The sequence below is a fragment of the Ambystoma mexicanum genome, chromosome 13 (assembly GCF_040938575.1).
Source record: "Ambystoma mexicanum isolate Mex_15411 chromosome 13, UKY_AmexF1_1, whole genome shotgun sequence".
NCBI classification, from domain to species: domain Eukaryota; kingdom Metazoa; phylum Chordata; class Amphibia; order Caudata; family Ambystomatidae; genus Ambystoma; species Ambystoma mexicanum.
This window is the reverse complement of record NC_090938.1, coordinates 28,991,165-29,006,305: the sequence shown is the minus strand read 5'-3', so window position 1 is coordinate 29,006,305 and position 15,141 is coordinate 28,991,165. Positions and strand designations below refer to the sequence as shown.

General features: G+C 53.1%; 1 protein-coding gene across 1 annotated transcript; it reads right to left on the bottom strand.

Annotated features, from left to right (window-relative positions):
- Positions 1-7,203: 7,203 nt before the first annotated feature.
- On the bottom strand, positions 7,204-11,102 carry BTG2 (BTG anti-proliferation factor 2). Its single transcript, XM_069633074.1, has 2 exons — positions 10,795-11,102; positions 7,204-8,916 (listed from the first exon to the last, which is right to left on the bottom strand). The coding sequence occupies exons 1-2, from the start codon at positions 10,952-10,954 to the stop codon at positions 8,564-8,566; spliced, it is 513 nt and encodes a 170-aa protein (XP_069489175.1). The 5' UTR covers positions 10,955-11,102; the 3' UTR covers positions 7,204-8,563.
- Between the last annotated feature and the right edge of the window lie 4,039 nt (positions 11,103-15,141).

Genomic DNA, 15,141 nt, shown 5'->3' with positions numbered 1-15,141 from the left:
TCCTGGAGGCAGTGTGTGAGGCTTCTAGTGCGCCAGGTTGCCATTATTTGAACATTTTGTATTAATTTAATAGGCAGACACCCTGGTTTTACAGTGTTGGTTTGTCTCTACTGGGTTGAACGTGCATGCCTTGCCCATTACCAGTTGTAATGGTGACCATTTTCTCCTTCTATGGTTTACAATCCAACAATCACCCACACACCCCGATCCCTCAAACTCACCAATTCCCCATCACAACTTACTCTCCCAAACCTCTCTCTCGGCCAGTCACATGTATACTCTGGTGATCCTTCACACTGCGAAGCCCCAACTCTTACTTCCAAGCCCCAAGTCACACCGTGCACTCCCCAATTCCTTCTGCAGTGCAGTCCTCCTGCTGCATCCTTTCTTCCTTTATATCGCACTCCTCTCGCAATCTACAGCGTGCTGCCCCTTTCCGCCCTGCGGTGCTTTTGGCCCACAAATCCCCCTCTACTCTTTTCTCACCACATCTCCATCTGGCCCACTGCTCCCCCTCACTCTTCTTACTCCGTCATGTCATATTGTGACTTTTTGTTTGAATTGTTCAAAAATGTAGATTTTGCACCAGTTCCCTCCAACCCCCCCCCCCCAAAAAAAAACAAAAATCAGGCTACTGAAATGTAGAGCAGAGGAGGTGCTATAAATGCACAGGTCGCCTTCTTTTCAGAGGTGACCTGCGCATTTGCAGGGGGCTGAGCTGTACCGCAAGTGATGCAATACACAGCCCAGGTGAGGAACACTGACACTAGCGATCTACAGGCACCCAGCACCCAAGTTATGTTATGTATAGCGCACGGTCACCCGAAGGCATCATGGCGCTGCAGAGGGAGGACTGACCTGCGGTGTCCCGCAAGCCTCATTGCGGTCCCCGATCTGGTTTAATATTTACATCTGGGCACCGATATGCCTCATCCGTGCCGACGGCCTCAATTGCTACTCATACGCCGACCACACCCAAATCCTGATCCGCTTCGATGAGGATCAAGCCGAGGTGTCGTCGTGCCTATGTGACTGTTTGGGGGCCATCAGCGATTGGATGGACCAGAACTGGCTCAAGCTCAAACAGTGACAAGACCAAGGTGCTGGGCTGCCCCCCCAGATCCCTCACTGTGGACCTGTGCCTTTTGGCCCTCCTCTCTGGGTCCCCCTGCCCAGTGAGTAACGCCCTGGTTTTTCACTTTATTCTCTGTCTCCCTCTCCACGTCTGATCAAGTAAAGGCTGTATGCCAAGCAGGACATCACCAAGACGGTTCTACCTTTGATACCCGAAGCTATGCGCCTTCCGGTAGTTGCAGCACTAGTACTTTTCCGCTTAGATTACTGTAATTCAGTGTATCTGTCGCAGCCTATAGAACAGCAACAGCGCATACAGAACCTGGCGGCTAGACTGGCGACGCGCACCCTGTATGGAGCCCATAATACCCCGGTATTGCGCTCACTTCATTGGCTGCCAGTCAGCCAGCATGTCCGCTTCAAGGTCCTGTGTATAGTCCACGGTCAAGGGGCTGAGTTTCTGCAGGACAAATTCTCTGATTATCTTCCAGCACAGCACCTACACTCTTCCACTGCAGACCTTCTTGTTGTCCCAAGATATTGTGCCAGGGTCGGAGACAGGCCCTTCTCCATAGCCTCGGTAACCCTCTGGAATGGCCTCCCCTCCGCAATGAGAAAAACTCCCAATCATCTCGCTTTTAGAAGAGCGCTTAAGACCACTCTTCTCTAGCCCTTACTCTATGTGTCTGTTACAGTGTCAAGTAGGTGCTGGGAGCTCACTCCACAGCAACAGGACCATAAAGCACCTCTCGCCTAGACACATGGGATTAGCATTCTTTTGTGCACATTTAAAAGCACCTCCTGGTGCGCTTTTAAACGCGAATACCCCCGATTTTGCACAATGGGTGAAAAGGGCGCTCTGCATTCAGGTGCCCTCTGTGGATTGAGTCACAAGTCGTTGGCCTTGACATTATTTTTTTAATTAGCCATTTTGGTGGTGCGGTAAACTAGAGGTCTGAGCAAGCAGATAATCATACTGGAGAGCACGACCTGCAGGTGGCCAGAGGGTGACGCTCCCTCACTATAGGGCTGCCTCCACTTGGCTGTTGCCGTCCAGGTACACGATGGCTCCTCAAAGGACCCCCTGTTCTTAAGGACAAGGAGACACAGGCGGAGAAACTGAGTGGGGCCACTGTTCTGTTCAATTGAAATAAAAGACTGTACTACCGTGAGGTAGGTAGTCTGGCTGCCTCAAGTGTGGGTGCCAACTTATCTGGGTACAACTAGGACCCCTATTCAAGGGCGGGTGCACATTCTGGGTAGAAGAGGGCATCGTTGGAAGACACGCCCGCATGGGAACATCAGCACACTTAGTGACCGTTCCATGACTCCCTCGGCACCAGGGCAAAGGTTGAGGGAGTGAACAAAGCAAGGCTGGGCCGAGGTCGCTCTGCTCCGGAAGAGCAGCAAGATAAGGCGAATGAAGGTATTCTCCCACCCCTCACCCCACAAAGCACTCCCTACAAGCGCCCAGCCACGGCGTGCTACAGTGGGGTGAGAAAACTGCACAAGCGCGCCCGATGGGACTGCAAAGCGAAGCCCAGCGAAGGTCGCAAGAGATCAGCTCTGAAGCCGTGCAGCGCTGCCAAGTCTCCCGCAAGCGCTCTGCCCAGTGACCGTGGGTTGCTTGTGCGTGCGATACGTGCAACAAACGGGCACTTTCGGGAGACTCGGCAGGGGGACACTTAATTCAGACACTGCCAAAGCCTGACAAAGGAGTGTAAAAAACTGCAACTGCAGGACATCAACAGTCCATCTCAGAGGGTGTCCTTTGGAAGACTGCAAGCGGCTTAGCGAGTAGTGAGGAATAAATATTAGCACACAAAAAAACAGACCTATTTATAGGGACAGGGTCTGGAACCTTTGGCTTGCCAGTAGTTATTTAGAACTACAACTCCCATCAGCCCATTCCATATTGCAGTTGTATCCAAAATCTTCCCCATCTCTTAATCCACCCCCCCACCACTTCTTCCCTGGTGTTGTGCACACTTGCTCCACCTGCGCCCAGATACAGCGCAACCTGCTAATAAGTACGTGCACGCGCCTTACAGGACGCACAAAACCTAACAGCTGTAGGGTAGAGGGATACGGGCGGAGTGGGGTTACAGGTGTAAAGCGTTAAGAAAATAAGGGCAAAGTAAGGTGTGTGGGCCAGTACCATACAACGAAGCGAGTAGGGTATAAAACAAGTGCTTTGATAAGAAACTGGTCAAGAAATCACTTGGAACCACTGAATTTAAGCGAACTTTGCGGTGTTGGGGGGCGGGGGAGGGGATCTGGGTTGTCATGAAAGCAAATAGTATTATTAAACGCCCATTCCAGACGACAAGTCTTCCTTCAAGGCTGCCTCTAAACCATGGACCATTCAGCAAACAAAGGCCCAGCTGGCTTGGCTCCTACAAAGGGTGTTCCCAGGAAGCAGCCAGCAGCCAAAAAGAAAACCCAGGCCGGTGTGGCACCAGCAGCGCAGCCCTGCAAGGCTGGCAGACAAGATGGCCCCCACCCACAGGGAGCCTGCCTGCCTGCCCGCATCCGCCGGATTTGCATTCCGCCTTCATCTCGACACCAAGACTTCGGGTTTGCGCCCAGCACCTGGCCTCATACGTGGCTGGTCGGCAACATGTACAGGTGTGGCCAAACAGGAAAAACACAGGTCACACATAAAAGAGAGGGGAGGGGGGGGGGGGGGGTTCTAGGATCAGGATGTTTAAACATATGGCCTCATGCAAAGGAACGGGGTGTCCAAAAGCTATCCTACGAAAACAAAACCCAGGCCACTTGCGAATGTAAATAGCCGCAGACACGTACTTTCTGCATCCCAACACGAGCTGTACAACTTCAGAACAGCCCTGAAGAGAGGCGACGTCCTCAACACTTACTCCCAAAAACAGTGAAATACCAAATAGGTAAAACCGGGGGGGGGGGGGGGGGGATAAAATACTGCCTGGTCACTTTAAGGGAAAAATGTATCTTTTGAGGTGCATTAACAACTACAGACAAGCAAGTAGAATTAAAAAAATATAACCGCGTTATTATATTTACATATCTGGTGTGAATAGAAACCACAGAGATAATTTGAATACCTGCCTAAAAATAGGCAGTAAAAGAAAATTGTATCCTCAACATTGTCGGGAAGGGAACCCAATGGCGTTAGCCTTCTGACAGGCTTCTTCCTTAATAAGGGCACCCATTTTGGGTACTGCCAATGGCAGCCATTTTAAGTGCTACACCCAGCGACTGCCCCAGCTAAGTCAGGCTTCCGAAATCGGGTTGAAAATGGCAGACCAGCAAACATCTTTTGTTTAGATCATTAACAAATGACCCAAAACATTAATAATCAAGGTGACTTATTCGGAAAACACACCCAAAAATGTTAAGGCAACGTTAGTTAAATTGTGCAGGATTAAGAAACCTTTAAGATTTGGCTTAAATGATGCTGCCCTATTTCGAGTATTCAGCTGCCCACCCCCTCTGCCCCCCCCCCCTTCATGAACAGTAACTTTCAAACGTCACCGGCCCTGTACATCACTGTCCGATTTTCTGCTCAGGCTAACAAAGCAGAACCAGACCATACCCTCCCAAGTACCACATCGATTGCACGATGCGCAAGTGGTCACTAGCGGGTGTAGATTGGGGGCTACTGCCCAACGCAAGCCGTGAAGCAATTAATACCAGGACTCTGCTAATACCAGATACACTGGGCCAAGTGGTATCCATTACAACAGAATCCAGCCCAGTGGAGCAAGGATGGCAGCCCTGGGCACAAAACACATTAGGGCACAGCATCACAACGCCATGGACCATCACACTGCATAACTACCACTCGAAAAACGAGTTCGACAAGGCTGCAAAACGTGCACTCGCCACTAGCCAGTGATATCGACAAGACATATTGTGCTGTAGACAGGTTTAGAATTGAGGTGGCGAGCGACTAGAACATTTTTTCTTCCTAGGTTGAACATGGACCCACAGGCTGGAAGGGGAAAGTGCAGTAAGCTGGAAATTCTAACTGATCCCTTAACCCTCACACAGACTGGATACAACGATCTCGTATAGAGGGATTTAGGGGTAGCTCCCCTCAAACACAGCAGGACACCATGGTTGTAGACATCTGCATTGGTCCTCCACTCGGGAAACATGTTGGGAGACTGAAGTGTCAGCCATGTTCCCAGGTTCAATTTCTCATCTATGTAGAAACGCTTGTGCGACAAAGTGTCAAACTGACATCCAGGCACACGCGAGTGGTCCTCTCGATGCACGCACACATCCTGCTTCAAGGCACGCCCAGTGCATGTTAACTATGTTGTCCAGACGCATGTGCTGCTCTCGAGCATGTTTGCATTTCAATAGTAACAGGCCAAGCCATTCCAACAAGGCATATGCCTTCGCAGCTGCAAGACAATCCTTCTTTCCCTCCGACGTGCAATCTGTGCTGCTCCGATACACAGGCAATATAACCACCGATTACATCCAGAAGTCCTCGTTTCACTGGATGGACCTGGCTGCGTGCATTTACAACTGATTAGATGGTCATGAGAGAGACTGGACTCCCCAAGACAGATCATGTGATGCGTTACTGGAAAGCCCTCTCCCCCCCTCCCATGTTGCCATACACACGAATTTCCATGGGGAGAGGGACCGGGGCCAGGGTCTCGACACAAGACGTGGTACTGTCTGCAAATACCAGCAGTGGCTACGTAATTGCAAACAAAGTGGTCGTAAACAGAGCCCCAGCAGAAGCAAAATGGCTGCACGGGATCCAAAAACCTTCACAAAATGGCTGCACTCAAAAGCTACATGTTTTGCCGACACCCCCTGATCTGCCGGCACCAAGGATGTCCAGAAAGTGTCCCCAGTACACACAAGCCGCCGTTTGCAGAGAAACAGAAAAGGATATCACACCATCATGCTTACTCTCTCCTTTACACCATCACTCAACTAGAACACAGGGATACTATGACACCATTCGGTATAACTTTTCTCATATCAACATCCGCCGCTCACTCCACATCATTCTAAGTAAACACTGCTGGTTACACACCCCCCAGCCAGGCGTTCTGTTCTCCTCAGGCCTAACGCAGCCACATCCGATCTGGATAAATCCTGCCAGAACGAACACATACTCCTGACCTCTCAACCATCACACCTACCCCTAGAAAGCAGCTATTACATGGATACCGCACGAGCTGCACACATACCCGGTGCTCACACGCACCTTTTGACCCTCTCTACTCCCTCTACTGATATGAGCTTCGGTTCCCAAGGGCGTTCAACCTACCAGCGCCTTCAGACCATACCAATGGTATATAAGGCGCTATATAAATGCAAAATAACATAACAGAGGTATGGTGAGATCCAAATAGGGTTTGGAAAGGCAAGCGAGGAGTCTGATCCGATTTGCATGTCGCATTAGTAAAGCAGCCAGGATCAGGAAAAAGGCGTGCACGTCTAAACCTCGAAGGCATTTGCTACAGAAAACATTAAGTGACATGGACAAATGTGCAAACAGTGAGGCAAATCAAATATAAACGCCCACCCGCTATCAGTCACCTAACGCGTACTACCAACTTTTACACCAAGAGGCTACATCTAAAGCATTTACTTTATCAAGTTCACAATAGTGCACTCTGTGGCCCTGTGCTGCTATGGAGCAGTTCCCAAACTGGGTGCAAAAGATGCACAAAACCTCATGGAAATTGCACTAACCCGGCCTTAAGTTTGGGTCACGGGTCCACAACCTGTGACTCGACAGTGGTTTTTGGACTACCAAACTCCCATGATCCTTCACTACCCTGGAAGAGAGCCAAACAGGTTGCAGACCTCCGGTTTGAGATGTATTACTTTGCCCAACAATCGTTCTTTTTGCCCCTTAGAAAACGAGGTACTTTTAAAACCCTGGGAAGATGTCTGATCTACAGAGGAGGCGGTCCACTGCTTTCAAGCTTGAAGAGGGTTCCTCGGTCCACCAGAACATTTTCCAACAAGTGCAGGATATCTGGGGACGTCCGGCAACCTCAGCCGTGTGCACGTGGTCTCTGGGGGTAGGAAAGCGTGTTAAGTAGTTATGAAGACTGGACTTGATCCTCCCAACCCCCCTTGTAAAGACCGCACACACCAGTCTGCACGGCGTAGAGTGCTACATTTTTATTACAACAAGGTAACAAAACTGTACATTTGTCATTAACTGTACATTTCATATAAAATCATTCTCGCGGTATCTCCCCTCCGCCCCTACAAAAACACTGTAGTCTAGAATTTCACCAAATACCGATAAGCAGACTGCTCAGCAGCCCAATTTAGCAATACATGTAAGGTCTTAAAAAAACAGAAACAATACAGAAAGCAGCATTGAGTGATGCCTCAAGCCCAGGCCAGGTCAGTGTCGAAGGCAACTTTAGAAGGGCAATTCACAGCTTCTAAACATTGAAGAGTTGGGCACTGGGTTGGGCTGAAATGCAACATTAGATCCATGCCAAGGACAACAGCAGCGAGTGCAGCGGAGGAGGACGCACACCTGGGAGGTGGGACACAACTGGGCACTGGAGCACCCGCCTGAGAAAAGGGAAGGGGACTTGCGTGGACACTTGGGCAGTTCAGTTAACCATTGGGGGGTGAAGCCAAGGCTGGGCTTTGGTTTGGCTGGAGCTACGGCCGCCTCCCAAACGTGTGCAGAGCCTCCCTCTCGTATTGGCTGGTGCTTGTCCCGGGCATGGTCACATTTCGGACAAGGAGGTACAAGGCAGGATTCTGGGCCTCAACCCCGAATCTGAAATATTGCACAGTGGACCTGCATCACGTAGGTCTAGCATGGTAAAATTCATACATAGTAAGGCGTCAGAGTGCGTCGTCACTTCAGGGAATGCTTTTTGAAGGGATCAGGGGTGTTAGACTTCAATGGTTGGCCGCAATTTGGGTGCTTCAAGTCTGGAATAAATCAGTGTTTCCAGGGCCTCAATTCAAGACCCAGGAATTGAAGGGGTAGAGGAGGCGCAGAGCAACTCCCTCCACCCCTTTGTGCTACAGTGAAGCCCCATTGCAAGGCCGAAAGTGCTGTGTAGTAATCGTAATCCCCTGGAAAAAAAAAGTCAGAGGCAGTGCATTGCTGTGGGAGGATTTGGTTAAAGGATCAGGCAAGTAACAGACCCCTTATGGATATCTACAGGGGGGTCTTGGCCATGCCAAGCTTTGACCCAGTCAGTCAATAAGTGAAGTGCAATATATCCTCTCCATAACAAAGTCACCACCACCCCCTCCCAACATCAAACAAACAAGCCCAATGCTACCCTACTGGTTCAGACACACTCGCATCTCAAGGCCCCTCACGCTGCCCCAGCGCCCCGTCTCACACGCCATTCCCCTCCCCGCTACCCCGCGATCATTTTGGATGTGGCTCTTCTCCAGTGACTAGCTCTCGGTTAAGATTTGGGTCCCAGAATGAGGTATCAGTACTGTAGGTCCCACCTCACCCATGTGCACACAGCCATGGTGGTTAGCTGGCCGCAGTCAACAGGTAGTTTTTGGGAGGACTTGTGCGCCCCAGCATCAGCTCCTCCTTACACGTCAGTAATGGAAACGCAGAGGAAGCTGGGGGTGTAGGTGGCACGGCGGCCGCCTCATACAGCACACAGATGGAACCGTCCTCCCCGATCCGGTAGGACACCTCGAAGGGGTCCACCCACAAGGTGAGCTCCCGGGGGAGCAGTGCGAAGAGCTGCTGGCTGGTGAGGCCGATGCGACTTGCCACTTTGCCGATGATTGGGTCCATCTTGTGGTTAATGCGGATGCAGCGGTAACCGGAGCCTTTGGTCGGCTTTTCTGGGAACCAGTGGTGTCTGTAATGTTCTGAAACCAAAGAGAAACAGTGTGTGAATTCCAGGCCTCAATCATGGCAGTCGTCTACAAACCAGGTCCCATACGTCTCTGGAGAAGAACCACCCCCGCATTGCACCCAGAATGCCCACATTAAGCAATACACGAGCCTAGAAGCAGCCAGGCAATCCATGTGCATAGGTGATGCTTTGGGAAATAAACCCCCTCCCAGAAAACGAAAATGGGTAAGAAAATGGCACGTGTCCAGGAATGAAGCTTTACAATACACGGGAGAGGCAATAGTGCCACCGTATTGATAGGCATGTAGGGTTCGATCAGGCAGAGTTCGACTGTGTCAAGGCAGGGTGTGGGACAGTGATTTGAAGGCAACAGGGTATTTTTACGACACGAATGACTCTTGATCTGGTTATTACCCCTCGACTCAGTTCAGGCTGCAAAATCGCAGTGCAGTTTTAAGCATGTGACAAGTGCTCCAAAGCATAGCAGCGCAGTATTGGGCACTGGGTGATACCATCACTGCATTACTGATGTGGCAGTTACCATGCTGCCGGGTATTAGGGGCACATTGCTTGCCCAGGATGATTTTTTCGAAAATATACGTAATGGAGAAGTGACTGAATTTGTTTAACCTAAAAACGAAAATCACCTTACTTTTTCTACTTTTGTTTATAATGCGGGTGGGGGCGGGGGACCTCCACTGCCCCCCGTCCCTTACACTAACCCCACCTATTATGCACTATAGATATACCACATTACCTACTATTTTTAGCCAAATAAATTCCGCACTTCTCCATAGGTGAAATTGTATTCGCGAAATCTACGGCAACGTTGTGGAAACGTACAAACTACCCTTGATGGCACCTGGGAAGTGGCGGAGGAAATAAATGGGGGCACATCTGTGCTGGGTAGAGCACCCGATTAGCAGTTCATAGACTTCATTGAAAAGATGCGGGTAAAGCAGTAGCATCTGACACGAGGCAAACTTGCACTCATTCTTGTGTGCGAGGATGCCACTGCGTAAAACACCCGCATCTGTGCCATGAGGCAAACCTGCGCCCGTCTTTCACATATACGTGCCCCGCTTATGGGCCGGGTAATGCAAGTGGTCTTCTGTTTTGCATATGGCACAGTGCCATAATACGTGCCAGATGGTAGGCACCGTTGATGAGCATGGGCACGGTATTCTTGTGTGTGGCGGTGGTGAACTGACCATGAGAGAATTTCATGGTGAAGAGCGGGGCCATGCCCTGCGCGTGACACAGAGGCGGGCAGGGGGCTGAGCACAGGCCTATTACCAACGCGACCTCTATGTTACGGGGCTGGCCTCGGCACAGCTCGGCTTAGGATGGGGGGCGTCAGCTCATGGCCAAGGACAGGCAGCGAGGGGGGGGGGCACACCGAGGGCCCGCTGCCGCGGCGGTCACACGGGGCTATTAATAGACATTCTGCCCTGGCGGGGGTACGAGGGGATTAGTTTTATCGGTAACCGGACAAGGCAGCTTCCGGTGCCTCAACCCAAGGATCCAGATTGATGTGGGGGTAAGGAAGAGTTCCCTCAATGAGGGGTGGGGGGGGTCCATGTACGGGGCGTCGGTGGGGTGCATCACACACACGGGGCATGATTCACGCTGCGGCGGAGGTCGCCCGTGCGTGCCCCCGGGGGGGGGCGCCGGGCATCATCGTTGGGGTGCATTACACGGGGCATGATTCACGCTGCGGCGGAGGGGGACGCAGGGCATCATCGGTGGGGTGCATCACACACACACGGGGCATGATTCACGCTGCGGCGGAGTGGGGGGGGGGGTCGCCTATGCGTGCCCCCGGGGGGGGGCGCAGGTCATCATCGGTGGGGTGCATCACACACACACGGGGCATGATTGCCAGCCTCACCCGTCAGCGCCTCGGCCATGGCTCCGCAGAAGCCCCGCAGGCGGCTCTCGCTGACGCGACCGCGCAGCAGCGAGGATAGGAAGCCGGCGGCCGCCGTGATCTCGGAGCGGCCGGGCACGGGGGTCCCGGGGACGGCGGCGGCGAGGTCCAGCTGCGGCATGGCGGTGCTCTCTGGGTGCTTCTGGTGGTGGATGGGGCGGCGGGGTGGCAGGCTGTCCTCGGCCGGGCCCGGAGTTGATGGCGCTGCTGGATCGGGCTCGGCTTCTCTCTCTCCCGGGCCCGCTGCCTCTCGTTCTCTGGCCGCTCCCGGCACCGCCGTCCCTTATATGCCTCCACAGCCCCGGCGCGCGCAGCCAATCCGCGCGCAGACCCTGCCCAGGGCGGAAGCCCCGCCCCCGGCGGGCAGAAGGCGAGAAGACTTGACAACAGTGACGTCAGCGCTGGGGAAGTCTGGAGCAACAGATGGGGGGCGAGGCCTATAAATAGGAGCGGGGGAGGGGAGCGGCGGGGGACCCGGGTCCCCAAGTAGGGAAAAAAATAAATAAATAAAATAGAGGAGCAGGACGGGCTGCAGGCAGGGAGCAGGCCCAGGGAGAGAGAAACTGCAGGCAGAGAGCAGACCTAGGGAGAGTGTCACTACAGGCAGAGAGCAGGCCGAGACAAAAAGTAACTGCAGAGAGGGAGCAGGCCCAGGCAGAGAGTAACTGCAGGCAGGGAGCAGGCCCAGGGAGAGAGAAACTGCAGGCAGAGAGCAGACCTAGGGAGAGTGTCACTACAGGCAGAGAGCAGGCCGAGACAAAGAGTAACTGCAGAGAGGGAGCAGGCCCAGGCAGAGAGTAACTGCAGAGAGGGAGCAGGCCCAGGGAGAGAATAACTGCAGGCAGAGAGCAGGCCCAGGGAGAGAATAACTGCAGGCAGAGAGCAGACCTAGGGAGAGTGTCACTACAGGCAGAGAGCAGGCCGAGACAAAGAGTAACTGCAGAGAGGGAGCAGGCCCAGGCAGAGAGTAACTGCAGGCAGGGAGCAGGCCCAGGGAGAGAATAACTGCAGACAGAGAGCAGGCCCAGGGAGAGAGAAACTGCAGGCAGAGAGCAGACCTAGGGAGAGTGTCACTACAGGCAGAGAGCAGGCCGAGACAAAAAGTAACTGCAGAGAGGGAGCAGGCCCAGGCAGAGAGTAACTGCAGGCAGGGAGCAGGCCCAGGGAGAGAGAAACTGCAGGCAGAGAGCAGACCTAGGGAGAGTGTCACTACAGGCAGAGAGCAGGCCGAGACAAAGAGTAACTGCAGAGAGGGAGCAGGCCCAGGCACAGAGTAACTGCAGACAGGGAGCAGGCCCAGGGAGAGAATAACTGCAGGCAGAGAGCAGGCCCAGGGAGAGAGAAACTGCAGCCAGAGAGCAGACCTAGGGAGAGTGTCACTACAGGCAGAGAGCAGGCCGAGACAAAGAGTAACTGCAGAGAGGGAGCAGGCCCAGGCAGAGAGTAACTGCAGGCAGGGAGCAGGCCCAGGGAGAGAATAACTGCAGGCAGAGAGCAGGCCCAGGGAGAGAATAACTGCAGGCAGAGAGCAGACCTAGGGAGAGTGTCACTACAGGCAGAGAGCAGGCCGAGACAAAGAGTAACTGCAGAGAGGGAGCAGGCCCAGGCAGAGAGTAACTGCAGGCAGGGAGCAGGCCCAGGGAGAGAATAACTGCAGACAGAGAGCAGGCCCAGGGAGAGAGAAACTGCAGGCAGAGAGCAGACCTAGGGAGAGTGTCACTACAGGCAGAGAGCAGGCCGAGACAAAAAGTAACTGCAGAGAGGGAGCAGGCCCAGGCAGAGAGTAACTGCAGGCAGGGAGCAGGCCCAGGGAGAGAGAAACTGCAGGCAGAGAGCAGACCTAGGGAGAGTGTCACTACAGGCAGAGAGCAGGCCGAGACAAAGAGTAACTGCAGAGAGGGAGCAGGCCCAGGCACAGAGTAACTGCAGACAGGGAGCAGGCCCAGGGAGAGAATAACTGCAGGCAGAGAGCAGGCCCAGGGAGAGAGAAACTGCAGCCAGAGAGCAGACCTAGGGAGAGTGTCACTACAGGCAGAGAGCAGGCCGAGACAAAGAGTAACTGCAGAGAGGGAGCAGGCCCAGGCAGAGAGTAACTGCAGGCAGGGAGCAGGCCCAGGGAGAGAATAACTGCAGGCAGAGAGCAGGCCCAGGGAGAGAATAACTGCAGGCAGAGAGCAGACCTAGGGAGAGTGTCACTACAGGCAGAGAGCAGGCCGAGACAAAGAGTAACTGCAGAGAGGGAGCAGGCCCAGGCAGAGAGTAACTGCAGGCAGGGAGCAGGCCCAGGGAGAGAATAACTGCAGACAGAGAGCAGGCCCAGGGAGAGAGTATCTGCAGGCAGAGAGCAGACATAGGGAGAGAGTCACTGCAAGCAGAGAGCAGGCCGAGACAGAGTAACTGCAGAGAGGGAGCAGGCCCAGGCACAGAGTAACTGCAGGCAGGGAGCAGGCCCAGGGAGAGAATAACTGCAGGCAGAGAGCAGGCCCAAGGAGAGAGTATCTGCAGGCAGAGAGCAGACCTAGGGAGAGAGTCACTGCAAGCAGAGAGCAGGCCGAGACAAAGAGTAGCTGCAGAGAGGGAGCAGGCACAGAGTAACTGCAGGCAGGGAGCGAGTAACTGCAGGCAGGGAGCAGGCCCAGGGAGAGAGTAACTGCAGGCAGGGAGCAGGCCCAGGGAGAGAGAAACTGCAGGCATGGAGCAGACCTAGGGAGAGTGTCACTACAGGCAGAGAGCAGGTCCAGACAAAGAGTAACTGCAGGCAGAGTGCAGGCCCAGGGAGAGAGTAACTGCAGGCAGAGTGCAAGCCCAGGGAGAGAGTAACTGCAGGCAGAGAGCAGGTCCAGACAAAGTAACTGCAGGCAGAGTGTAGGCCCAGGGAGAGAGTAACTGCAGGCAGGGAGCAGGCCCAGGGAGAGAGTCACTGCAGGCAGGGAGCAGGTCCAGGGAGAGAGTCACTGCAGGCAGGGAGCAGGTCCAGGGAGAGAGTCACTGCAGGCAGGGAGCAGGCCCAGGGAGAGAGTCACTGCAGGCAGGGAGCAGGTCCGGGGAGAGAGTCACTGCAGGCAGGGAGCAGGCCCAGGGAGAGAGTCACTGCAGGCAGGGAGCAGGCCCAGGGAGAGAGTCACTGCAGGCAGGGAGCAGGCCCATGGAGAGAGTCACTGCAGGCAGCAGAGCTATTATAGGGAAATAGCAGGTTTGATAAGGAGAAACCTATCTGGGTGTAGGTATCAGACCTAAAGTAAGCTATCTGCCGGGAGGGATCAGTCTTGGGCGGAGGCAGGGGCCCGTTTCCGACAAAAAATCCTTTTTTTCTAAGCCTCTGCGGGAGGTGGGTGGGGGGGAGAGTGGGGCCACTCCGAGAGGAGGGGTGGTGAAGCTTCCAGGCAGGTACAGTCAGCGCAACGGATGGGGTTTTAGCTTGAATGCCAGCCTGAGTCCTGGGGGATTAAGCCCGGACATGTCCAAGGCCATCACAGACCCTCTCTCTGTCGCTAGGCTATGCCTGGGCTTGTTTGCATAAATCAATGCGGCCAGATGGGCTAAATGGAGGGACAAGGAAAGGCAGCCTGCACCTCGACCAGAGAGGCAGACTGAGGACTGCAGGCCTGATATAATTGCTAGGGAAGTAACTGCCCCCCCGCCCCGTGTGCAGTATGTTATGCAGGCCAGGGCTGGGATCATCGGCAGCACTGCATCTGTTTTTCTAGGCCACATCTAGATAATGATAAAAGGGCTGCCAAGACGTTGCCAGCTCGGCACTGGACATTTATGGAAGAGGGATACAAGGATTTAACCGTGTAATTAGAAGATAGGAGCTATGACCAAACAATTACACCCCCTCCCATCCCCATCATAAATGGAGCAGGTAGAAATAAACAAGCCATTCCAATTCGCTGGATAGGAATACATAATGTTAGACATATCCCGGCTTTAAAATAGTCTGGATATAAAAAAAACAGCAGGAGATATCAGATCCAGCCATTAAAATAGTCTGGGTATAAAACAGCAGGAGATATCAGATCCAGCCATTAAAATAGTCTGGGTATAAAACAGCAGGAGATATCAGATCCAGCCATTAAAATAGACTGGGTATAAAAACAGCAGGAGATATCAGATCAAGCCATTAACATAGACTGGGTAGAAAAACAGCAGGAGATATCAGATCCAGCCATTAACAGAGTGGGTATAAAACAGCAGGATATATCATATCCAGCCATTAAAATAGACTGCGTATAAAAACAGCGGAAGATATCAGATCCAGCCATTAAAATAGACTGGGTATAAAACAGCAGGAGATATCAGATCCAG

Bases quoted from the DNA above. Each gene is read 5' to 3' on its own strand.
- BTG2 (XM_069633074.1), bottom strand. From the start codon at position 10,954: ATGCCGCAGCTGGACCTCGCCGCCGCCGTCCCCGGGACCCCCGTGCCC. The intron at 8,917-10,794 runs GTGAGGCTGGCA...CTTTGGTTTCAG, and splicing joins CATGGCCGAGGCGCTGACGG to AACATTACAGACACCACTGG.